The sequence below is a fragment of the Capricornis sumatraensis genome, chromosome 12 (genome assembly GCF_032405125.1).
Source record: "Capricornis sumatraensis isolate serow.1 chromosome 12, serow.2, whole genome shotgun sequence".
NCBI lineage: Eukaryota > Metazoa > Chordata > Mammalia > Artiodactyla > Bovidae > Capricornis > Capricornis sumatraensis.
This window is the reverse complement of record NC_091080.1, coordinates 63937891-63965306: the sequence shown is the minus strand read 5'-3', so window position 1 is coordinate 63965306 and position 27416 is coordinate 63937891. Positions and strand designations below refer to the sequence as shown.

Here is a 27416-nt window from a genome sequence, read left to right as displayed (position 1 = left end):
AAGTTTGAACGAGATTATGGTAAACATGTTTTTTTGTTTATGGTTTTCTAGAAGCTTATAATTTGTGTATCTCCCAAAGTACATATTTAAATACTCAATAATGCTCAAACTCACTTGTCCATGGACCCCCTTTTTAAGGAGCATTTTGAGACATTGAAGTTCCCAAGAGGATACTTTTGTATGTGCTGTGCTATTATTAACTTTAATCCTTGACCTTTGAAATTTATTGTTTGGATTTTAGATGATTACTTTAGCTAATATTAAAATTAACTGTCTTGATATGAATAAAATACTTATACTTGCAGAGATTTTGGCAGTGGTGGCTACTTGACAATTCCACTTGGATGTTTCACATCCTCAGACTTGACATGTTCAAAATTGTGCTTATTTTGTCCCTAAACTCATCAACACGATTGCTCAAACCAGAAATCTGGAAATCTTCAGTGATTTCTCCCTTTCCTTCAGTATTCATATACATTTAATTACCAAGTAGTATACATATTACTCTCCAGTATATTTTAAATATGTTTATTTTACTTCTTTCTACCTCCATTGCCACCACTGTAGACCAAGCTTCTGTCTTCAGTTGTTGGGGATATTATAATAGCCTGACTGGTTTCCTTCCTATCTTCTCTTTTTCTCTTTATCAGAATAACATCTTAAAACACTGATTTGATTATATCGCTTTACTTCTGACCTTTAGATGTTTTCGTTGATTTTTGTGGCTCTTGGGATGAAATCATAATCTTTAACTTTGCCCTTAAGTTGTTCATGATCTGGCTCTGCCCCTCTAGCCTCATCTCTCCATCCTGTGTGGTCCAGCCATGCTGGATTTTACTCCTTCTTAGAAGTACCATGTTCCTTTCAACCTTGGTTCCTTTTTCATGCTGTATCCCTCACCCCTCATCCTTGCCTTGCTTTGCTTATTCTTTGTACCTTCTTTGATTCATTGAACAAATACTAAATTTCTGTGGTTTGCCAGCTGCTATTGTAGGTGCTGAGAATAAAGTAGAGAATAGGACAAGGAAAAAAATTCCTCATGGAACTTTTGTTCTAGTAGCTTATTTATAGCAAACTGGGCTTTGCAGGTGGTGCTACTGGTAAAGAATCATGGGTTCTCAGTCATGGGTTGGGAGGATCCCCTGGAGTAGGAAATGGCAACCCGCTCCAGTATTCTTGCTTGGGAATCCATGGACAATGGAGGCTGGTGAACTGCAGTCCGTGGGATAACAGAGTCAGACACTACTGACACTACTGAGCATGAGTGTGTGTGTGTGTGTGTGCACGCATGTGCACACACACACACACCTTTCATTGCAGATCTTTAATACTTTATTAATATCTTTAAGTAGAGCATTTCCTCATTTTTGGAGTCAGTTTTCATTAATATGATAAATAACTTAGTTGCTTAATTTCTCTACCCTTCTAGAATTTGTGTTTCATGAGGGTAAAGACTAGCCCACAGGAGGAGCTCATTAAATATTTGTGGAATGTAGAAATGGTGTGGTAATCATATAGAGTGATACAGTGGGGTATAAGTTACTATACTACATTGGTTGTGTACTGGTGTTAGTGATCAAACTAATGAATTTGAAATAACTATCTACTGAAGTCAGCAGGCAAACAAATAGAAACACTGTATTTGAAAGTCATAACTGGGAAAAAATGTACTTATTGTATATATATATATATATAGGTATTTTGTATCTCTATGTTTCACTTCTGAAATAATATTCAACACTGCATTATTTGAAACTCAAGAATGGCTGGCCTTTTTGTGATATAGTTTGATGTCTTGGAGAGTAAGGACTTAGTAGAAAAGGTGTATTTAATAATTTCAGAATATGGCTTAAATTAATGTTATTTTGTTTTCTAAATTCATTAGCTAAATTTCCTTTCACTTTAAAAACTAAAACTCTAGTTTGAATTATTAAATGCTTCTGTAGGGCATTCTCTGAATGTGATATTCAGTTGTATGACTGATGTCAGATGTGTGACTGACCTGAGTATAATACTTGGCTTGTGTTCGTAATGGAGATGTTTATAACCTGCTTGTCTAATCTGTTCTAGGCTGCCAAGCGAGGGATTCTTTCATCTGGTCGTGGTAGAGGAGTTCATTCAAGAGGTCGAGGTGCAGCTCACGGCCGAGGCAGGGGTCGAGGCCGAGGTCGGGGCGTGCCTGGTCATGCTGTGGTGGATCACCGTCCCAGGGCATTGGAGATTTCTGCATTTACAGAGAGTGATAGAGAAGATCTTCTTCCTCACTTTGCGGTACTTTCTTATTGTCCAATGAAACAAATACTGATACATTGTTAGGGGTAATGGATGTTAAAGGAGAAAATATGAAAGTGAAATGAGTAATTTAAACACATTAATCTCACCAAAGTGTTTGATTAATCTATAATAATCTTTTAATTATTTAAGAAACAAATTGTAGGAGTTTTTTGTTTAATCATTGTCTGAAAGAAATGTTACTTTTCTTACACTTAGTAGGCCTTCAGATATTATGACAGGAATGATTTAAACTTATTGATTCAGAGTGGGAAGTCCTAGAGTTTAGTTTCATTTGATATTTACTTTTAGGAAAAATTGAGCATATTGCTTGGGCCATTCAGATTTTTAAAAGTTAAGGTGGAATTTTATTCATTAATACTCTATTCTTGATCTAGCTAACCTGGAAATGAAACAAGACAAAATTTTGGAATTTGATCTTGAAGATGCCTTAGTTGATACCAGGGTATAATTAGAGTCAGTCTGATGGTAAAAGAGTTATGTATGAGGAAGGCGAATAAGAGTCTAGTCCCTGCTAATCCATTATTTTATGTGGATATCCTGGAATCTGTTGGGCTCATGTGCAGAATGGAGATTATGTCTGCCTAAAGGGCTTTTTAACTTGCATGTTGTGATTCTTAGTGTTATCACAAAGGTTAGTTACTAAGCATCAGTCTTGCCTGCAGCATTGGAGTAATTGCTCTAGATAAAGTATATAAAGTAAATAACCAGTTCTTTATCCTAGAGGATTTTACATATAATGGTTTAACACAAACCAGTTAAAGAAAACTAAAACAATTTATAATCAAGTTAAATTTATTAAAAACTATAACTGCCTCAATAGCTTAGAGAACTTTTTTTCACACAGGCATATGATGGTAAATGAACAGTCAAGTTTCATGAGGTAGTAAAACTGGAAGTTGGGTCTTGAAGGATGGGTAAGCTTGTAGATAGGTACACAGGCAGTTGAACCTTTTGAATGTTCAGATTTAAATGTTTCACAGTTATATTCCAGGCTGTTAACTGTAGTTACAGATGTGAAACTATAGTTTCTTAGGACATCAAGAGGTATTGAAAGAAATGGTGTATGTTTAAGAAATAACTTAGATGATTAATATTTAACAGTGATGGGTCTGGAATATCTTATGCTTTATGACTTTAAAGGGAGACAGAAAAGAATCAGAAAGTTTTCTAGCTTAGAGATACTGTAGCCCAATACCTCCTATACACCCTGTTTCTGTACCTTCCCAAGGGAAAGAAGATCCAGATAAACTTGTGTATTACATATAGTTATAATTATATAGCTAATCAGGAAATTATTAAAGAATATGCTAAAATAATTCAGACAGACAAGGTGAGTTTAGGAATGTGTTTTGGTAAGACTGAAACAGTTTTGGTTTTAGAAACGTTAAAGTGAAAGAAAGTGAAAGTCACTCAGTCGTGTTGGACTCTTAGTGACCCATGGACTATACAGTCCATGGAATTCTCCAGACCAGAATACTGAAGTGGATAGCCTTTCCCTTCTCCAAGGGATCTTCCCAACCCAGGGATAGAACCCAGGTCTCCCACATTACAGGCAGATTCTTTACCAGCTGAGCCACAAGGGAAGCCCCAGAATACTGGAATGGGTAGCCTCTCCCTTCTTCGAGGGGGTCTTCCTGACCCAGGAATTGAACTGGGGTTTCCTGCGTTACAGGCGAGTTCTTTACCAACTGAGCTATGAGGGCAGGTTAGAAAAGCTTAGAAACATTCAGAGCCTCTAAATGGATATTCATTCTTGCATGAGTTTGGAGATTCGAATTCTACTCAGTTAGTAGTGGTAATGAACATTTAAAAATTGTCAGTCTTTAAATAAGATAGCTTCTGTATCTCAGCCTGTGATTTGAACATGACAGGTATCAGGAAAAACCTATAGTGCTAAACGTCGTTACAAATTGTGATTAATGAAATGCTTTCTTTAATTTATGCGCTGGAACTAGTATAGTAATAAAACGTTACAGCTAAAACATAAAGCACTTCTTTTGTAGCTGGTTTTATTCTGAATGCTTTATATAACTCACCATATTATGAGTTATTTTGACACCTCTCTGAGGTAGGTACCTTTATTGTGCTTTTTGTAGAGATTGGGAAAATGAAACATGAAGAGATTAAGGAATTTGTTCAGCTTGTTCAAGCTAACACTAACAGAGCTGGGGTCTGACTGATTCTGTGGTCCATTTTCTTTACTATGCCGTAGAGAATTTTTCTTTGTATAGTGTGTGCATTTAATGAGATTGTGGTTTTAATTTTATTTGAGGGTAAGAAAGAAGACAATATTAGTAATGATATATAAGGGACTGAAGTTTTATGTGAGAAAGGTGCTGTTTTCTGCTATTTGCAGAAAGATCTTCCTGTACATGGAAAAAATAAAATCCAGCACACCCAAAGATAATTTAATATGCTTAGCTTGTAAATGTCCTCAAAGAATGTGTTCTAGAGGAGTGTAGAGTAAGAGTAAACAGCAGTCAGATAAACTTTTGAATTGAAAGACCTGGATTCTCATCCTGGTAATTAACTTAGTTACTTTGGAAAAATTACTTAAATTCTCTGACTCCTCCTCCCCTGCCCCCCAGCTTTAAATTGGGAATCAAAAACACTCAAAGAATAGTCTGAGGATAATGATCTGCTTTAGAAAGGATTTAGCATTTTCTGGAATTAGAATAATGAGCATAAAAGAAATGGCAATAAGGAAACTTAGTCTTTGACCAATGTTTCCATTATTTAAAGAACAGTTCAATTTGAAGGGATGGATATAGATATACTTATAGCTGATTGACTTTGCTGTATAGTAGAAACTAATACAACATTGTAAAGCAACTATACTCCAATAAAAAATAAAAAAGAATAATTCAGTCAAGTTTCCCTAATTCTAGAAAGTATAGAATAGTAAAATAATATTTGAAAATAAGACTACCCTTTATCTTACAGTATCAAGTACTAAAATGAATTACTGATAGTTTTTTTCTTATCACCCTGAATTGTTATGTATCTGGGTTATATTTGTTGGCATTTTAATATTTTAAAACCATTAGGATTTTGGATGTTTCAAAATATTTATTTGGAGGAAATACTTTTTTTTAATTTAAAGCAATATGGTGAAATTGAAGATTGTCAGATTGATGACTCTTCACTTCATGCAGTAATTACATTCAAGACACGAGCAGAAGCTGAAGCAGTAAGTATTACAAATAATCTAATTTATTGAAATTCAGTTTAAATGTTTTATAAATATTACAATTAAGTTTTAATATAAGTGTGGTGTTTTTGTTTTTGTTTTTGTTTTTTTTTTGCTTAACTACATTTTGACAAGACATAGGACATATGAAGTGGAATTCATGGCCACAAAGAATGTTCTAAAGCAGTTAGGCAGTTTTGATATATAACATGGAATTGTTAGAATAGGTAGTCACCAAGTTGAATGACAAGTTGTCCTGTCTTGAGACATCAGGAATTCTTCCATTCTTTTTAATACCAGTAAGGCCCCTTCACTTTCTCCCTTTCTCAGCTGGCCCAAAACAAGTTTGCTTTGGCAGAAGGAGTGGTGAAGTGTAAGGCAGAAGCAGAAATAATAAATAATCCTGATGGCTACTCTTCTTAATCGTCCCTCATCTTCTGCTTTCTAGACTCAGTTGGCTGAACCATGCAGTGTCCCTAGCTCAAGATATCTTCGTCTAGGCCTCTACAGCTTTTTACCAAGACATGAATATATAGTGCTAGCCTTTAGAGTCTTTTCAGTGTTCAGTTCAGTTCAGTTCAATCGCTCAGTCGTGTCTGACTCTTTGTGACCCCATGAATTGCAGCACGCCAGGCCTCCTTGTCCATCACCAACTCCTGGAGTTCACCCAAACTCATGTGCATCGAGTTGGTGATGCCATCCAGCCATCTCATCCTCTGTCGTCCCCTTCTCCTCCTGCCCCCAATCCCTCCCAGCATCAGGGTCTTTTCCAGTGAGTCAACTCTTTGCATGAGGTGGTCAAAGTATTGCAGTTTCAGCCTCAGCATCAGTCCTTCCAGTGAACACCCAGGACTGATCTCCTTTAGGATGGACTGTTTGGATGATATCCTTGCAGTCCAAGGGACTCTCAAGAGTCGTCTTCAGCACCACAGTTCAAAAGCATTAATTCTTCGGTGCTCACCTTTCAGTGTAGTTGTCTTCAAATGTAGATCTTGAATTTTCTTTCTAAAAAATGACCAGAAGTATGTGCAACCTTGTCTTTCTTCTGGATTTAAAAGATTAAAAAAAGAAAAATGATTATGAGATGTAGGGAATTCATAGTAACGTTTTTAATCCTGTGTATTCTTTGTTCAGGATTGTAGAAAAATAGATGTACCCTTTTGATTTGGGAAAAGTGCATTAAGCATTCCAAACAGTTAACCTAACATGAATGGGGAATGGAAGAGTAGGATGGTTTTTAACAGTTTTGAGATGATTGTGGTCTAAATAAGTTTTGAAAATCTTCTAAATTGATTTACCCTCATCTAGTAAATATCCCCTGGCAGTGCATTGCTGGGGATTTCCCTGGTATGAGTTATTCTTGGGACATTGTAGTCTATAATATAAAGACTGTGTGTCTGAGAAGTCTCAGGGAAGTGTTAACTGGGCCCTGGAATAATGGAATTTCAGAATTAGATTGGTGGGTAGTGCATAGTTTTATAGGAATTTCTCATCCTAGAGTTTTGTTAAGTTTTAAGAAATCTTTTTATTTAAAAGTCTTTTGTGAAAACAAAAGCTAATTAATTGATTAAAGTTTAAAACTTTCTTATAAGCTTGTATGTATATATGTTATATTGAAAAAGAGTTTTGATCTAGTGTTCTCTCAGAGGTATTGTAGAGTGTAAGTTAAGAATGAGCTTCCTTTAAACGATGCCTTCAGTGACAATTTTCAGAGTAATGTTGAATAGGTAGATTGAGTACCATCTTTTATATTCTATTTGTTTTCTGGAAAGTAGTCATGTTATTAAACAATGGTAGTTACATTCAGATGGTTACAGTATTTACCAAATTTGTGAATGTAGTAACTGCTTAAAAAATGTATATTGTTACTTCTCCCTGTTTATTTACATGACTGAGGAGAAAAAAAAACTTTCTGCCTCTTAAGTAATTTTTGGATGTTTTGCTTTTAATAGGTAAGATCTGTTGACATAAACCATCCTTCTTGGGTTTTGCTTTTTCTCTCTCAGGCGTAAACTTTTTTAATATATATTTTTATACTGTGTATATATTTTCCAAGCAAATAGCAGTCAGTTTAAAGACCAAGGACTAATGTGTAAAGAGAAATTTTAACAATAAATTATGTGAAGATTGAATAAGTGACAGAACAACCTCGGTTAACTTGGATCTGATTGAGTTAGGTTGAGCAATTTAAAAATTAGTGTGTTTGACATTGAGTTACCAATATTTAATTTTTTCAAAGAAGAATGCTTAAAAAGTACAAAAAATTACTTGTCCCATCACTCAGTTCAGTTCAGTTGCTCAGTTGTGTCCGACTCTTTGCTACCCCATGGACTGCAGCACACCAGGCCTCTCATCACTATCATTATATATAATGAAAAATTTAATACCAATATGTGGGTGGATAGAATTCAAGCCAAAAGATAGGCTTTCCCAGGAAAATAAATTTGTCCGCCTTTCTTAATGTTTATTTCCAAATACTTCATTGTTCATAATTTCTGAACCATTGTATTAGATGATTATGTGTCTATTTTCTTAAGTCAGTAGATGCATAATATTTTAAAGTAAAAGTACAAGGAATAAGATAATCAAAGACATTCAAATATGATTGAAAAGTAAGAAATTTTCCTCAGAAAAGAGGTTGAAATATTTTAGCTTTAGGTTAAGTTAACAGAATCATTTTAACTTTAGGTTAAGATGGTTAAGGTTTGACTCTGGTTAATTAGACGATGAATCCTGTTGCTTTATTTTCTGTTCTCGGTTTGTCTGTCACCACCCCCAATGTACTGAAGGTGGATAAGTACCCAAAGAGGACAGAAAAAAAGTGACCTCTTCCTATGACTGGTTAGAAAGTTAGTTTTCCTACTCTGAATTGTTCCTATCCTTTTGTAAGCAACCAGGATCCGATTTTAGAATAGGATAGTTAAGTTCCTATTTTATAAGAGTCAGTTCCAAAGATGAAACTCGACAGTCTCAAACTCAAAGAGATATGAAGCTTTTTATAGCAAAAGGAAAGAGACTCTTGTTCTACTGGTAGGTTTTGACACCCATGCCTCAACTTCCAGTAGTTGTGAGGATTCAAAACTTATAAAGTATACTTAGAACACGGTTCCTGGAACATAGTAAATCATCTTGAGTGCATGCTAAGTTGCTTCAGTCATGTTTGACTCTTTGTGATCCTATGAACTGTAGCCAGCCAGGCTCCTCTGTCCATGGGATTCTCCAGAAAAGAATATTGGATTGGGTTGCCATTCCCTTCTCCAGGGGATCTTCCAGGCCCAGGGATTGAACCCATGTCTCTTGCATTGGCAGGTGGATTCTTTACCACTGTGGGCTTCCCTTTTAGCTTAGTTGGTAAAGAATACACTTGCAATGCAGGAGACACCAGTTCACTACCTGGGAAGCCCAAACCATCGTAGTGCTAGCTATTATTAATATTTATATGTGTCTGTGTGTGAATGAGAATTGATTGTTAATTCAATGAAACTGAATAAAAACAAGATAGAAGAAATGATTTCAAAACTTTCATTCTTTAGACCTGAAGATAGAAGCACAAAATTGGATTCATAGAGGATAGTTCAACATCAAGTCAGAAATTGATGGGGCTAACTGAATAAATAGTAAATCTGTGGCAAGAACTGAGTGTATAAGTGGATTCAGTCAAGAGAAATCAAATCGTGTTTTTAACAGTCTGTGTGTTCTTACTGATTTACTTACCAGTTAAGTATTGCTATATGATGAAAGCTGCTGTGAGAATTAGTAAATCTAAGTCTGAAGCTTGTGAGAAAGTGGCCATGTAACTTGAACTTAAAGCTAAAGAAATAGAAGTCTTTCTCTATAAATTCTGAAAATCAGATTTTACATGTTTTGAGTTTTGTCTTGGTGGTTCTTTAATGTAACTCCTGCCTAAACATTATATACTGTGGTTATTACAAACATTAATAAACTTTGTTTTAACTTTGTAGATAGTTTTACCATTATGATTACTAAAAATGAAAGATATACCGGGATTATAGCTTTAGCTCTTCTGACTTAGGTCCGTTTTCCCCACAGTGTTTTTGCAGACATTGGTTTTATAAGAGCTCTAACAAAGGATTTTCTTGTCAGTAGGTTTGTGAAGAGCTGCATTTTGTATGTTCAGTTTAGATTTATAATCTAAATAACTTGAAAGGCAAAAGGCAAACACTCCTTGCTTATTCCAGTCTTTTCCAAATGTTGTTTCTAGAATCATTTTCTCTGTAAGATACAGAGCCTACCTCATAACTACTTTTCATACTTTTTTTCTTTCTTCATTTGTCAGATCTTCAAGCCTTTTTCTTTTTTCCCCTTCTGTCATATGTTTGCCTGCTCGTCTTACTTATAATTTGGTGCAAACTTCGAATGATGCTGTGTAAGACTAAACAGGCAAAATTCTAGAGCAAGCTTATGAATAAAATGCTTCAGCGCTTAAACAGTCTTTTCATTTATACTTCAAAGCATAGAAATTAGAGAAAATTGTAAAATGAACCCCTACATGTTCCTCATTGAGCTTCAGCAGTTATCCACTTAACGGCCAATCTTTTTTTGTCTATACTCCACCCACTACAACACTCTACCTCCTTGTTTTGGAGCCATTCCCAGTCATATCATTTCAGCCGTAAACCTTTCAGTGTGTCTCTTTCAATATTAGAGGCCAAATAAAATAAAACAATACTATTATTATACCTAAAAATTATTATTCCTTAAATATTATTAAATTCCCAGTCAGAGTTTACATTTCCCTGGTTTTCTTATAAATATTTTACTTTCTTCCTTTAGGGATCCATAATAAATGCACATTTTGATTTAGCTTGATTGGAATTATACAATTATAAATTCATAGATTTAAACATTTCATGGGTATTGATCCGTTGTTCTCAGTTATTGATGTGTCCTGTCTTTAGGTTTTTTGTGAGTGGTTTTGACAGGACTCTAATGGGTTATGATATTTTCTTTCTTTCTGGTATGAAAAGGTGTTCTAGGTTCATCTTATACATTTTCTCTTCCAGACCAGGAACTGGCCATTTCTCTAAGGAGCTCTGGTTCTTGTTACTGGGAAAGGTATTTAAAGACCATAGTCTGAGTACTAAGCATGCTCATTACTACTGAGTATGTTAATTATAACAATTTTTTTCAGAGGTCAGAGCTGGGAGTGGGGGGAAAATGCATTCATATACAGATGTGCACATATACATGTATAAAATGTATGTATACATGTATGCATGTATATACACACGTATAAAGAAAATAAATTGAAGGCTGCTGATATCTCTCATATAATTCTGTACTGTGTGGCTTTTATACACACACAGGTATGCCCTGTTTTACTGTGCTCTACTTTATTGCAGTTTGCAGATATTACTGTTTGTTTGACAGTTTGAAGGTTTGTGGCAGTGCTTCTTTATGCTGATCTGTCGCCACCATTTCCCAGCAGCATTTGTTCACTGTATGTCTCTCTATCACACTTCCGTAATTTCTGCAATATTCTGAACTTTCTCATTATTATTATTATATTTGTTCTGGTGACCCCAGAACAAATGGTGGTTATTTGGGGGCACCATAAACTGTGCCCATATAAGATGGCAGATTCAGTCAATAAATGTGTGTTCTGACTGCCCTGTCAAGCAGCCATTCTGCAACTCTCCCTCTCCTTGGGCCTCCTTGTTCCCTAAGACAAAACAACCTTGGAATGAGGCCAGTTGATAACCCTACAGTGGCCTCTAAGCATGCAAGTGAAAGGAAGAGTTTCACGTCGCTCACTTTAAGTCAAAGGCTAGAAATGATTAGTAAGGAAGGTATATCAGAAGCTGAGCTAGGACAAAATTGAGGCCTCCTGTGCCAGTTATTCAAGGTGTGAACACACAGGAAAAGTTCGTGAGGAAATTGAAAGTGCAACTCTAGTAAACACAAGAATGAAAAGAAAGTGAAACGGCCTTACCACTGATATAGAGAAAGTTTTAGTGGTCTGGAGAGAAGATAAATCCAGCCACAGTATCCTTGTTAAGAAAGAAAGTGAAGTCACTCAGTCGTGTCTAATCCAGAGCAATGCCCTGTCTTTTTTCAATATTGTGAGGGCTGAGAGAGATGAGGAATCTTCGGAGGAAAAGTTTGAAGCTAGCAGGGAATTGGTTCATGAGATTTAAGGAAAGAATCTATCTCCATAGTATAAAAATGCAAGTGCCAATAAAGAAGCTGCTGTGAGTTATTGCTAAAATAATTAATGAAGATGGCTATTGTAAACAGAATCTCAGTGTAGATGAAACAGCCTTATAGTGAAAGAAAATGCCATCTAGGACATTCATAGCTAGAGAAAAGTCATTGCCTGACTTGAAAGCTTCAAAGGTCAGGTGACTTTTGTTTGGGGCTCATGCAACTGATGCCTTGAAGCTGAAACCAGAACTCAGTTAGCATTCCGAAAATCCCAGGCTACTCAGATTTATGCTAATTTTACTCTGCCTTATAATGTGTAAATTTTGAGTAGGGAATGGCAACCATCTCCGGTATTCTTGCCTGGAGAATCCCATCGACAGAGGAGCTTGGAGGGCTACAGTCCATGGGGTCTCACAGAGTCAGACACAACTGAGACTAACACATACGCACAGCCGGTAAATTGAACAACAAAGCCTGGATGACAGCACCCAGTAAATAATTTTAAAACTAAAACTTTAGAGAGTTGTAGATTCGCCTTATGAATTTGAAGTAAGTATTGAATATAGAGATGTGCAAAATTAGATCATAAGAAATTTTTGAAGAAACTTACAATAGATGACATCACTAACATTTTTTGCCTTCTTTAGCTGGAAGAAAACATGAAAACACAATTTTTATGAGTAGACATTTTGTGTGAGATAGTTGGAATTCCTTACAGGAATATGTTTTTATGTAATATTTATAGCCTCAAAAAATTAGTTTGTTTCTTATATATAAGTACTTAAAATTTCTTTAGTTATATGACATGATGGGGTCATGGACTAAAAATTTCTGAGCTACATTTTAATAGGCATGAAATCTTTTAAATTAACCATAAATTTATATGTGTAGATTTAAAAGTTTTACCTGGGGACTTTATATCATACTACTCGTGGTCAGATGTCATTAAACATGTAATTGTTTCTACATTTCACATTATGCTGTACTTTGAGGTTTTGCTGTAAATCTTTGGTGACAGTTATTTTGATTTGTTGCTAACATTGATTTATATTAGTTCACAGTACTTTAATTTGAAAGCACTCTTTCTGAACCAGCCATTTAATGTAGCAAGTACTTAGGCTTGACTGTTTGCTCAGTTTTCATTATATGCAATTCTGAAAGCTTTGTAGGGAAGTTCTTTAGTTTTCAATAGAAAAGCTCAGTTTTTTTCCTTCATTGAGATATTTGTATTTTGTATTAATGATACATCAGGCATTTTATGTTATTTGTGATTATTTGATGTAATTTAAGTATAAAAACAGGTGCAAAATGATCCTTAAATTTATTAGAGGCTTCTAGTTTCTAGTTACTGTATGAGTCATTTGTGAATTAATGAGAATTAAAATCTGAAACCAGAATCTTGAAGTGCTTTGCAATTATTGCCTTGAGTAGCACTTATCATTTTACTGTAGACTTGGAGACATAGTTCTTCTAGTCAGATATTGGCCAGTAGTGAAATAGCTCTACTCAAATCACTAGGCTGACTTTAGAAATAAATAACAATATAAAGTAAATTATAAACTGTAATAATAAATAGTAAATAGAGAAATAAACCACAAAGCAAAAATAGACAACTGTCTTCGCTTGTATTTAATATTAGGTACTATAACATTTCATTGTTTTCTTCACAAATTATTAAGGTTCTGTATTCCAATGTTTTTCATTGTTTTAGGCTGCAGTTCATGGAGCTCGTTTCAAAGGGCAGGATCTAAAGCTGGCATGGAATAAGCCAATAACTAATATTTCAGCTGTTGAAACAGAAGAAGTTGAACCTGATGAAGAGGAAGTATGTTTTTTTTTCCATTTGTTTTTACCCTTAAATGTTTATTTTTATATAAAATGTGATCTGTGGCTGTGATTTTAACATAAAGCTTTTATTCCTGAGCTACCTTCCAGGCAGGGGATAGCAGATAAAATGCAGATGACTAAATTTTATGTATTAATGAGAACTGTGGATTGCTAATCCAAAAAGAATATATGAAAATCATATATATACTCAGTTTTCATTTACTCTTAGAAGACAATAATTGCTCATGAGATTTTCATCCACAGGAAGTCTTGTGATATTTTAAGTTTTAGAGTATATATTTACTTAATTACTTTATCGACATTTCAGGTTTTATTTTAATTCATATCATTTTAGTTCATTAGAATGAATGCCTGCTATATGGTAGATACTGTGATAGGCTGAAAAATGAATAAGACACGGTCCCTATCATCAAGGAGCAATACAATCTGGAAAAGAAGGTGGTGATAGACACAAGAAACTAATTATAATAAAAGGCAGATTAATATGGTGATTAAAGATTTGAACAATATGCTGTGGGTACCCAGAGGAAGGAATGATTCTTTCTTTCCAAAAGAATCTTGAAGGAGGTGGTAGCAGTGTAGCTGAACCCCAAGTGATAAAAAAAGCTTTTCATAACCAAGAACTTGGACTGGGAATAGAGAGGCATTATAATTGGCAGAGATGTGAGTGTGGAATAGTATATTTTTTCTTGCATAACAGCAGTTAGTGTTATGGCTGAGACGGGGGAGCATAAAGATCACTGAAGTGGGAGAGCCCTTTGAAACCAAAAATCTAAAAATAAGCAACTCTGTTTTGTTTAATCATGAAATAAGCTGTAGGAAAAAAAATTGAGGAAGTTAAGGAATAAAGGTAAGGTGGGAAAACTAAATGGTTCCATGTTTTACCTTGATTAGATTTTCATTATGGCACTTCATTTTGTTTGAAGAGCATTTGAGGCTGTTATACATGTCCATAGTCAAATGCAAGAATAAAATGTGTATTTTGAAACTCATATACATGATTTGTCATTTTATATTTTAGATTATACCTTTGTCCTTCCATGAGTTTGAATTGAATGGGGAGAAAAGCAGGAGAGCTCCTGGTATTAGGTATTTTGAAAAGTTTGAAAAGTAGTCTGAGAAGCTTTTATGAAGGGAATGGGGAAAAGAAAAGAATGCTGTAAAAGAAAATGTTTGTTACATACAGCAGAAAAGGAATATAAATATTGATAAACTTTATTCAAGTTATTGGTTGATTTAGTGTCAGAGAAGAATTACTGATGTTTTCTTTAAAAAAAAAAAGGTGTGCAGCAATGTTTTGTAGGTATAGAAGATGGCATAATTTGATAAAGAGAGGCAGGAGAAATGGCGTGTACAAAGGCTTATTACTTTGATTTTTTTTTTAGTGTTTGTTTGATGTAAGCAATAGAATAGATAGTATTGAGAAACCTTTGAGTGGATAAAGGTTGCTTTTTGTTTCTTGAATGTTTTTGCTATAGAAATACCTTTTGTATTCGACTCTGTTGAGAGTAATCAGTATTTAAAAGTGTCACCTTTTTTCTTTTCTTTTTTTTTTTTTGGGTAAATTCCTAAATGCATTTTAACCTAAAGTTTCAGGAAGAGTCTTTGGTGGATGATTCATTACTTCAAGATGATGATGAAGAAGAAGAGGACAATGAATCTCGTTCTTGGAGAAGATGATTTGACTGATCATTGATCTGCATATGATAGAACTCTACCTGTGTTTCATTAGTATTATCTAATGTACTTTTACATATTTGTAAAAACAATTTTTGGTAAAATGTGATGAAGATGGATTTCACAAATAGACAAAAGAGAAGAAAACTACCTTCTGAATCCTGTATTTTGAAAGATTGATGTTTGCGTTTTATTTCAGTAAACAATTGGTAAAGACATCACACTAGAAACATATGCAATGTTTTTATTACATACTTACTGAACATTACAGAATTCTTTGGGTTCTTTGTAATTTAATGAATAGGTCTGAAGACTTAATGACCAATACTTGTTATAACTTAGAGAATTTTGTTTTACTCCAAATGAGGAATGAATTTGCATTTAAAATCTTAATGAATGTTTTCAAAAAATGAATAGATAACATAGTACTCTAACTAAGTCTCCAAGTTATGTATTCATAATATTACATAGTAGTATGCTTAGGCTTTACTATGTATTAGCCTTTCGTTGGACTTGTGTATGTATTTTACCATATGGGTTTTAATGATAACGGTGTATGACTGCTTTGCATTTGAGTCCTTATGCATTCAGATGTTAAAAAATAAAGTGGAATGGTCTCTTGAAAAGAAAAGAAAAGAAAAAAAGCAATGACAAAAAAAAAAAAGACAATGTTCCTTGATTTAAAAAAAGAAAAAAAAAAAAAGAAAAGAAAAAGAATTAAAATAAATAGACCATTCCAGATGGTGATCTACCCTTCTTCCCAGTTATCACAAAAGGAGCTATAATCACTAACTTATTCTTATAATGGTTACTGGTACCTTTACAATAATGTACAATCCATTGTTTAAAATTTATACCACTTGAGTTTGGTTTGATCCTATAAACTTTCAACAGATGTCTTAAAATTTAAAAGCAGGCTGATTAGTTTGGAACCAGACTTCAAGTAGAGATAACATTTGGTGAATAAGAAAACATCACATTACATTTTGGATGTATGAAAGAAAACTTGACCATTTGAAGATGTATGAATAAAGAAATGTACTATAGATACTACTTTAGGAAAGCACTGTTTGGTAAGTGTTCCAGTCTGATATTTTAAGTGTGCATTTCCTATACTTCTATAAAAAAAAATCTTTGACATTTGCAACAATATTGTGATTTTTAAGTGGACTTCTCGGACAACATGATCATTGAGAGTTGATACAGCAGTTTCTAGGAAATAAATGCGTTCTTTGTAGAATGGAGGGTGGGAGATTACATATTTATCTTTTAAAATTTATCCTTTTGGTTGCAAGTATTTCTGCCCCTTCTGAGATTACAGTGATTATATTGAAAATCACACACAAAAAACTTTCTTCCCATGCTGGGGTCCTCACAGTCACAAACTGTAATTTCACCACCATAGTCTTTTGCCAGTGGAGTAGCTCATGGATGCTGTTCCTCTTTTTCTTTTCTTCCTCTACTTAAAGTTGTATGTATACTCCCAATGGTAGTTCTGTTTCATAGGAACGTTTTGGCTTGCAGTTGATGTACATGTTTATATTTAAAATTTCACAGTCAGATTTCTTTTGTCAAAATAATGACTTTACTCAGAACTTCTTTACTATACTTAGAGCTATGATATATTTTTATGTATAGTCTCTTGTATGTTGACTGTGTGCTATTCTGATTCATTAGGTAAGTTTGTTTTCTTTTCTTTTTAGTAGTCGTGAAAGATGCCAAATTGGCAGAGGCTCACGTTTCTTCTCTTTACACCAAACAGGTATTATAAAGAAAGAAAATCTTTCAAAGGCCAGTTAAATCTCCATACTGATTTTTGGCTTTATAATTTGATTAGCAAATTTTAGTGTGATATTGTGTAATTATTGTAAAATTCCCTTATAATGTAACTGAAATTACATATTGTTTATTTAAATTCACAAATAGCTAATCACTTTCCCTATTCTTAAATTCTGTCATAACCTAAAATTAAAATGTTTTACACCATGTTGCTTTGAATGAATCAGAACGCAAGTATGTTTTGATCGGGTCCTGAAGTATGGGGATTAAATATTAGCAACATTTATCAGGTTCATAATTATATTTTTATTATCATTAATATGATTTTAATTGTAAATATTATTTAGTATTAAATTGCTATTGGATTTTTTAAATTAATGAGTATGTTTATTAAAAAAATACTAGTACTCTACATGTACTTTCATGTTTTCTCATTTAAAACTTAAGATACCATTTTACAGATAAGGAAACTTAGGCTAATAGAGATGGAGTGACTTGCCCAAAGTGATAGCTAGTAAATAGAAGAACTAGATTTGAATTCAGGCACCTGATTTCAGTGCCAATTTTTTTTAAAAACTATGTTGCTACCTCCTTTGTAATTATTGATCAGGCATGAGATTGTGTTTGCAGTAAATGTAGTAGATGTTACACAGAATTACTAGTCTTTTTGGTCATTAGCCAGTTCATACCTTAACCATCCCTTTTAATACAGCACTTTGTTCATATCTCTGTTACAGTACTTATGTTGTAATATAGTTTATCTGGTTTATATGTCTGTCTTCCCCACTAGATTACAAGCTCCTCTAAGAAGGGGACCATGTCTTATTCATCTTTATCTCTAGTGATTATCATAAAACCTGGCTCATAGTGGACATTCAGTTGTTTGTGGGATGAATTAATGAATGAATGCATATTTAAATCTCCAGTAATGGAGTGACAATTACCTCCCTTGTTAATTCTTATCAATTTTCCAGAAATCTTTCTTGAAGGTCTTCTCAATCAATTGGGATCATCTTAGTAAACAGTTGATTCTGTTAAGTATTGTACCAGTGGGGTTTGTTACAAATAGTGATGGAAGAATGTACACATAGTCTTAGCGGAATTTCCATAGCAATTAGTAAGCTATTAACATTTTGGAATATTAAATGTCTATTTCAGGAGTAAGATAGCCTTTTGGTTTCTATCAGTGTGTAAGAATAGAAATGTCAAGAGCCACTAATCTAGTCCATCCCATTAATTTTTTATATTCAAAGATGAGCGAGTGTAGAGTACTGGACAAGTGTTAAGAGATTTAGCTTTTGTTCCCAAGCTCTGTAACTAATTCTCTGGCCTTAGACAAGTCTCTTAACTTATCCAGGGTTGTTTCCTTGTCTGTAAAATGAAAAGGGTTGGACTAGATGATCTCTCAAGGTTCCTTTCACATCTTTAGTTTCCCTAGTGTTTGATCTAAAACAGTTTACCATATCTATACCAGTTCTCCCTACCTGTTGTTGCTGTTACTATTTCTATCATCAGTAGAAGCAACTTAGATTTGGTTATGATAAGTCAAACAGTGTGTCTTGGTACAGTTTTGTATACTGTTCCCAGATGTTTGCTTTTGCTACACAAATTACATTTAACCTAAAAAGTATAGATTAACTTCTGTATTCGCACTTTTTCTTCGTACTTACAACTTCCTTTCAGTTCTAAACTCAGAGTTTAAAACTCTTTTTTATTATAATATTTACCTAAAACTTGAAATACATTTTTTAATTCTGTAGTTTTCCTTAGAAGTTCTTTGCGATAGTATAGATCTGGGCTGAAGTGGGAATGAAAAAGGAATTGAGATGTAGACAGCTACTTTTTTCAGGAAAAAATTGAAGGAAATTATATATCATTTGTTAAAAGATTGATTAGGATTACCTCAAGGGATGGTGGAGTTGTCATTTTACATATTTCATTCAGTATCTTATGTCTCTACATAGCAGTGTTGTTTTAAATGTTATTGGATAATTGTAACATTTAAAAATTAATTTTGGTAGTTAACCAGTATTCAGCATTTAATGAAATCATGTTGCATGAATGGGATAGTATTCCATAGCTCTTGTTTTATTTTGTGATATGATCAAATGTATCAAATGATAGTTAACTATTAAGACTTCATTGTTTTAGCTGACTACCTGTGAAAAATATGATTTAATTGGAGGAAATTTCTTTTTACTAGAACTGTTTTATGGGGACTGTATTTTCAGTCTTACTTGGAACACTACTCACTGGTTCTAAAGGTTACAAAAAAAAAGCAAACAGTTGCTCATCTAGTATGTTGAAATATCAATGGCTATTTTAGAGTATCATACAAACTTTATCAATTTATATTTTCTTCCTTTTTTCCTTACCTGTAGTGTAAACTAATTATAGAAAATTAGATTTAGTCCTAGAATTTATGTAAGTATTTGTAAGATTTTTTTTTTCTTCCCTTACAAAAAATATCTTAGCATTTTAAAACAAAAATGTCCTGTGTAAAAGTTTCGGCTTGTTAGCTTAGTTCAGTAAGCTTGTTAGCTTATTTTTGGTCTTTCACAGTGCTGTTCCCATTCTTCTGAAACCCTATATGATTAAAAGTAGAAATTTAATCTAGGGATCATTCATGAGCATACAATATTTGTAAGGCAGAAAGAAAAAAATTTCCTTTTCCCATATTTTCAGAAACTATCTTATTAACTTTCTGAACGGGCTAGTTGCTCTAAGGTATGTATACAGCATACAGGCTTTTAGAAAAGAATAGATTTTTTGCTCTCTGATTATTGTATACCTATCAGATGAAAGTAGATTATCAGATGACAGCTATCTGATATCCAGAATAGCTATCTAAAAGACCTAAGAAAGAAACCTTGGTGAATTTGATTGACATGCATTAGTAATTTCTAATGAAAACATTATACTTATTCAGTAGAGAAATTCCTAATTTGGTTCTTGCATTTTATCAGTATTATATACTTATTAGATTAGTATAATTGAAGCATTTTTTACTTTTTTGTACCAATTTATATTTGTTTCTTTCTAACCCTTCCCTCCCTGTTACTTTATTTCATCTATCCTCTTATCATCTCATCATCCAAGTTAGTCTTCTTTTGTATACCAAACACTGTCTCATTTTGATATGTTCCTTTTTATTTACTTTTGTTGTTTATCATTATGCTTAGTATAGTATTTTATGTCATACAGTGTGATTGAAGAATGAAATGGTTATCCCGTGGAGTTTAAGAAAATTATATATATAGCTCACGATTATTTTGTAGTCCGCTCTTGCTTTTATATTTTTATCAATATCTTGAAATTTGTTAATGATTTCTTAAAATTGTTACTTGCCAACCCACACTGATAAAATTTACTATATGGTCCATGATGACATTTCCTAATGAAAAATTTGGATCATAACCATGTTGCCGAGCTGTTATCTGTGCAGCTTAATGTTTCAGTGAAGCGTGTTGCAGAGAGGTTTTGTTAAAATCATTTTAAACCATGGTTGATCTTTGAAAAATTTGTCTGCAACTTTCATTTTGATTCTTTTCTCAGACGTAATGTTTTAAAAAGTTGGAGGTCAATGTATGGTATGATTCAAGTTTTAGATTTATTTGCTGTTTTCAAAGTTTTTTTTAATAGTCTTCTCTTTTTCCAGCAGAGGGAGATCATCATTGCCTGAATTTAGCTTTGTGACTACAACAGCAAGACCTGTTCCTGTCTGGAGACGACTGTTATAATAATATGATACTATCACTTTATGTTGGCCCTTTATCAGTTTGAATAGATGTTTACATGTACCATAATTAGCATTTTTATTTTTCCAGTTCTTTTAGGGTACATCTGAGTCCAGAAGTAAATCTGAGTGTGTGCTTTGTTTGATCTTATACTTAAATGTTTTTTCCCCTTTATAGCCGCTTGTTTTTAAACACTCTAAGAAGGAAAAAAGAAATCCTCTTGGTTTTCCTAACATGAAATGAGTTTTCAGGCTCAGCCAAGTTGAAATTGTATCTAGGAAATCTATAAAGCCATGATACTATGTTCATCAGCATGAACAATCTAGAATGATGAAAATGATTAAAAAGTTAAACCGTGGTTTGGCTTTAATTTTTCTGGGCTTTAGGATACATTTCTGGAGTTAGGATGATTACTTACAGTAATTTTGAACAAGTAGTTAAAATATTTTTTTCACATGGTAATAACTTGCCTGTTTCTTCTAAATATATTTATTGAAGTCTATGCCAAGGCCACTTACCTAAATAATTTTTAAAAAATTCTTAACTCTTCAAAATCAACAAGGAGAATAATTTGCTTTTCAAGTAGTATGGGATGATCTGTGAATTATAAATATTGAGAAATATCTAATGAACGTCTAATTTACATAGTGTTTCCTTGTTTTCTTCACTTGCAACGAAGACATCAAAGACAATCTTAAAAGCAAGGGGAAATAGTGTGTGTCTAACACTGTTAAAGACAGTAGTTTTCTTGCCTTAAGAGGTGTATGTCCGTGTTCTTTATTTATAAGCAATATGGTGTAGAATTGTTTATAAAGAGTGAAGTTAAATTTTATTCTAAATTTTCATCCAAAATACTCTCTTTATAATGGGCATCATAAAGTTTTCAGAACATTAATTTCTTAGTATTCCTTCTTAGATTCTCATTAACATTTTAGCAGTTACACTTTATTGCAACTTTTCATTAAAAGAGTCCAAATTATATTTGATTCTCTTCACCCTTGTTTTCCTTTTGTTTTTAGTTCCATTCAGCCATGCTCACATTTTCACCTTTTTGTGCTAAGTTAACTATTCTGCAAGCACTTTTTCTTGAGTATGCATTGCATTTGTTGTCAGGAAAAAAGAATGAATATGTCAGACATAATGTAAATTATCTATTTTGATTCATATTAATTGAAAACAGCATGGTTAATGTAGGCTTGGTTTAAAGGAACAGTAAGTATTTTGGAAATTTTTCTTACCTATGACCTTGTAGCCTACAAGGCATTTTAAAAATTAGACTTTTGTATTAGTTCACATTGTAAACTAACATGTAGCCGCTGGGAGTTCGCAGATATTTTCCCAGGTTAGTTCAGTATTTTTTCTTCGTAAGGAAAGCTTCTCTGTCTGTGTAATAGTTAGAATAGCTCTAACATGCTGGGCTGAAAACCCAAAGATAATTCTCTGAAGAGACCATACTTGCTGTTATCAGCTTTGGATTGGTTAATAGCTGTGGATCACATACCACTACTCTCTCTTATTTTGTCATCTTCCTTTTTTTCCCCCCTTTGCTTTTAAATTAAAAACAAAATAAAGCAAAATGAAATTGAACATGCCATTGGGAATCAGAAGTTGAGATGATTTAATTCTCGTTAAAATCATTGCACTTTTTGAAAAATTGCTTTGAGATCTGGTAGGTCAGGTACATATTTTAATAATTTCCCATATGTTTATTAATTAAAGAGGATTTTCATTATTTCATTTTCCTGAAGAGGATTTTCATGGAGCTATATGTAGATAACTGTACAGAATCACTTTTGTGTAATTGAATGAAGCAGTTTACCTCTGCACGATTGCATTATGAAAGCCTTTTATATATCTTTATATTTTTCAATATACTTAGATTTTACACTATTAGCTGCCCTAGTCATGCTATATGTGTGTTTTTTTTTCAAATAGAGTTTATAAATATTTGTGCTCAAAGTACAGGTCAATTGAATATTTTTGGTCTTGTTTACAAGAGAAATAATACTTTAAAGTGATGCAGCCCCTCAAGTGTCTTAGGAAAAAGTCATTGGTGCTACAAAACCTTTCAATATCATTTTTCAACCTGTTATCCAGACTTTGCTGAGCTTAAATCTATGATTGCTTATAACTTAATCTAATCTAGCAGCATAATTATAAAAGCGGTCTGTGATGATCCAGGTAAAGAGCCCAGCCAATTAGAAACACCCTGTAATTTAAAGAGAATGATGCAGAATGACATTATACTAATTGGTGTCCAACTTCCCAGAAAGAAAATATTTTCTTCAATTTGTCAGCAGCTCTTTTGATAAGAGGAATAGTGTTAATATGACTAGACTTAAAAAAAAAAAATGATACATTGAGCATGGCTCAGTTTTCCCAATTGCAAATGGAAAACTTCTCTAGTCCTAAAAAATGGTATAATCCTCTTCTGCTTTCAATTCCCATCCGTCTTTTACTCATCAGGAGGCAGGGTAATTCGTAACTATTTATAGAACATTTGATGAGTTGTAAAGAGATGTATTATTTACATTGTACAAGTTTCGTGTTGATGTGCAGATTTTCTGCATCTGCAAGACTTCATTCCAGCACCTTAGTGAATGTTCTCAAGATACAGTTTTTAAGTATCAGCAAAGCATTCATAGATGTTTACTTTTGATTCTCAGAATCCTGAACCTGTTTTGGGTGTGATATTACTTCAGAACATGTCTGGCACAAGATTTCCTTTAATAGTGGTTTAGTTTAACTCAATTTCTGTGGATTGTTGAACCTAAAAACACCAAAGGAATTCCTTCTTGTCTGGAGACTGGATTATTCCAGTTTTTAATACCTGTGCCCATAAGTATCCCATTTCATGAATGTGTGTTGGCATGGGGGAAAATTTCCCTGCTCTTTGAGTGGAGCGAAAGTAATTGGTTAAGCTGTAGCAGCTTTTTTGTTTATTTTTAAAGTGATAAAACTTGAAAATGGTAAAACTTGAACTAGAAAACTACTCTTGTATGCCTAGAATGTTTATAGTATTACGTGTTTATGTGGGGTTGTCAACATTTTTATTATTTATAGTTGAATTATGTTGTTTTGTTTGTTAATACCCATAATGTTTATTATTTTTATATTTTGAAAATTTTTTAAATAAAATAGTCTTACTAAAAGCAGTTGTTAACTTTTTAAAATTGTCCTGCATTTTGCATCAGTTATATTAACATAGAATAGAAAGGAAAATTTGCAGCTCTCAGGCATTGCACAGTTGAAAATTCTGAAAATATTTATATGAAGAAATGGCTCTATATTGCCTCTTCCTCTCTTCACAGCCATTCTCACTTAAAATTGCTTTAAGTCACCTTTGGTACCAAAGTGTTCTTGACTTCTTCTGTCACACATATACAAAAATCTTCTGTATCCCTTTTCTCCCTAGTTCCTGCCTATTTATTGCTGGAAATGTTCTCTTTATTTCATTTGGGGGCTAAAAAGTTTCTCCTTATCATGAGTGATAGTATAACGATACTCTGATATCAGAGAAGGACTACCATAGATTCTGAAGTGAAATTAGAGACATAAAGCATTTCTGTCAACCTCGAAGGGCAATGAAAGTTTTCAAAACGTCCCTCCGTAATTTTCAGTTTTCATCTGTATGTTTATTCTCCTGATCTAATTTGATCTGCTTTTCCAGCATTCGGCATGTTCATTTCATGCTTTTATTGAGTGATCAGTATTGTGATATTTTTTGTTTTTTCTTTAATTGCAGATATTCCTTCTGTCATCTATAACATGGGTTAAGTAAGTTTGGTAATAGCCTATCTTCCACTGTTTCCACAGGAAAATACATTATCATCTCAAAGTGCATAAGTTGATAAAAATCCAATTAGAGATCTGGTTATGAAATAGAAGTCTCTGGCTTGAAATAGAGGACTTTGGTTAATACATAATGACAGTAAAATTATTAAAAATTATATAATAATGTGGAGTATTTGCAGAATAATCATGTTAGCCTTCACTTAACCTGGGAAGTACTTCTGTATAGAGTATGAGTGGATTTGGTCTTTTTTAATCCTGTAAAAAATCACATATGACATACTGTTGAAAAGCTGGACATTTCAAAATAAAAAGACAGACAGGTAGGATGATATTTACAAATGATCCTGTCATTTACAAATGATCCCCAGCCATTTTAAAATGGGATTATATAATGCATATTGCTTTGTCTTTCCATGTATGGTAATAGGTCAATATACTATTTTTAAAGCTCCTCTATTTGTAGATGACTCATAGTGTGTTATCTCCTCATTTGGGGCACTTAGAACTTTCCCAGCTTTTATTTTATTGTAAATAATGGCATATCCTTAAACATCTTTCATTATTTCTTCAAGATATTTTCTCAGAACTGCTGCATCAAAGTACATTATTTTTTAAATGATATATTTTAATTTGATCTTTTACAGGCAGATAGGTATGAACACCTGTTTTCATAAATTTAGCTTTGGAAAAGAGCATTCATTCAGTTTTCTTTATAAATATGTTAGAACTTACTGAAATTGTTCTAAACATAGCAAATTAATGCTTGTTACAGAGGTTAAGCTCTATTTTTATTTTCTATAGTGTGTTGGCAAGATTTTATATTCCCTACCATAGCAATTTTTTTTGCCCCTTGGAACTACAGATTTGTATACTTTTGTTACAGCATTTTATAAACTTTCAAGAACTTCTACAGTTTCATAACTAGTCTTATTGGACAGTAAGGCAGATAACCTTTGTCTTTATTAAATAAGTTAAATGACAGAATAAGGACTGGAATTTCCATTTCTTAATACCATAGCCACTATAAGAATACTCAAAGAGGTATCAAATAATTTACAGTAAAAGCAGACTCTCTTTATTTTTTATCCCAGCTCTGCAAACTGCTTCCAGAAAAATTTGTCTTCCCCGTGAAGTTCATGAACATTCATGATTGAAGTACATAAAGAGAAGTAAACTGTGAAAAAAAATTACATAGAAATGAGAAAATGATGGGTTCCATATATTTTCTTATATAAAAGTCCATTTTTAGAAGAGTCATTTTATTCGGAATAATAAGATTCCTTGCAAAATATTGCTTGAATATTTTCCTGAGCTATCCATGGTCATGTTTTATCTAATATTTTTCTAATATATAATGTAATATGACAGTTCCAGTATTCAAGGATTTTTGACAGTGTTATAGCAGAGTTTTCTTAAATTGAACATTAATTTACTTTTTATATATCTCAAATGTGTATTATTGAAGTACTATGTAAGAATTTGTATTCAGTGCTGTGAGAATCATTCTGATAATCTGAAATATAATATGCCCTGTATTTGTGTTGAAGATTTTGAATTTAGATCATGGAGTTAATGAAAAGACCAATTTTATATTTCTGACTTCAAAGAGGGTACAGTACAAATTACACAAAAGTAAACCGTAAGAGTCTCACATTTTGACCTTTTTTTTTTTGTAATGTTAAGATGCTATTTGTCCTTAATATCTCATTTAAATCAGAATTTGCAGGGACATTACCAATCTTTTTTTTTTTTTTAAGTAACATCTGTGACTTAAAACTTAATAGATACCCTTTATTTTTTTTTTTTAATTAAAGTCTGTGTTGGAGAAATACTTAGAAATTATAACTGTCTGAAAGTTTGGAGTTAGAAGCAAATTTGTACTAAGTTTAATGCAGTATTTTGCTTGTTCAGGGTTTTGGGTGAAAAATATAACTAGTAGATGATGTGCCAGCTTTACATTTTTTTTTCTTATCAAGTTAATATTCAGAATTAACAAATTAATGATTAAAAAGGAGATCTCTGGCATTTAACAATTGTTATGTCTGCCTAAGGTAAGAATTTAAGTAAAAACCAAATAGGTATCTTGACAAAAACACTGAATACTGAACCAGTTACTAGTCATGACAGTCCTCATGCATGTCATATTTAGAATAGTATGAAAACTGCATATATTAAAAACAATTGTAACCAGCAATTTGGTCAACCTAAAAGAAGTAGGTCTTTTAAATTTTGTTTCGTCAAGGTCTCCAGTGGAAAGGATTTCCCTAGTGGCTCAGACGATGAAGAGTCTGCCTGTAATGCAGGAGACCTGGATTCAGTCCCTGGATTGGGAAGATCCCCTGGAGAAGGAAATAGCAACCCACTTCAGTATTCTTGCCTGGAAAATCCCATGGACAGAGGAGCCTGATGCGCTACGGTCCATGAGGTCGAAAAGAGTTGGACATGACTTAGCGATTAAACAAGCAGTGAAAAAAGGAGAGAATTCCCAGAGTGGGAGTGCTCACAAAAGAACAGACCCATCTAAGGTGCCAAGGATGAGAAGAGAAGGATAAGTTAAAGATTTAGACCTGCATTTGTGGAAGTTCTGACCTGGAAGCAAGTAGTACATTTTCATTTTTCTCAACTGATAAGCTTTATGTAGCACCAAAAGACAAGCAAATTCCATAGAAAAGCATGTCTCCAGGGCACATCTATTCAGGGTCCTACTTGTGTTTCTCATGGGAGAGCAAGGTGGGGATGATAGCAATTTGAGCTAGTTCTTATTCCTTCCTCACAAAGAACTCTAATCTGACAAGAGAGCGTAAGCCATACCATTTACACCTAATGTCCGGATTTGATGTCCCAGATTTTTTTACTGTGCTGTGTACATAACCTACCTGTAGTAGTTCTTCCCCATTTGGACCTGGAAATGTTACAAATGTGAACAATTA

General features: G+C 33.3%; 1 protein-coding gene and 1 long non-coding RNA gene across 5 annotated transcripts in view; both read left to right on the top strand.

Annotated features, from left to right (window-relative positions):
* Positions 1 to 15772, top strand: part of RBM26 (RNA binding motif protein 26) — a 76556-nt gene extending 60784 nt beyond the window's left edge. For all 4 annotated transcript variants that reach the window (XM_068984320.1, XM_068984319.1, XM_068984317.1 and 1 more), the window contains 4 exons: positions 2071 to 2271; positions 5399 to 5485; positions 13362 to 13475; positions 15089 to 15772. In XM_068984320.1, coding sequence (XP_068840421.1) covers positions 2071 to 2271; positions 5399 to 5485; positions 13362 to 13475; positions 15089 to 15178 — 492 coding nt within the window. In that variant the 3' untranslated portion in view covers positions 15179 to 15772. The remainder of the gene's footprint in view (positions 1 to 2070; positions 2272 to 5398; positions 5486 to 13361; positions 13476 to 15088) is intronic.
* A 126-nt stretch (positions 15773 to 15898) lies between these two features.
* On the top strand, positions 15899 to 21361 carry LOC138089267 (uncharacterized). The gene is made up of 3 exons (XR_011145788.1): positions 15899 to 16248; positions 16879 to 16937; positions 20613 to 21361. It is a non-coding gene; the product is annotated as an uncharacterized lncRNA (long non-coding RNA).
* Positions 21362 to 27416: the final 6055 nt, after the last annotated feature.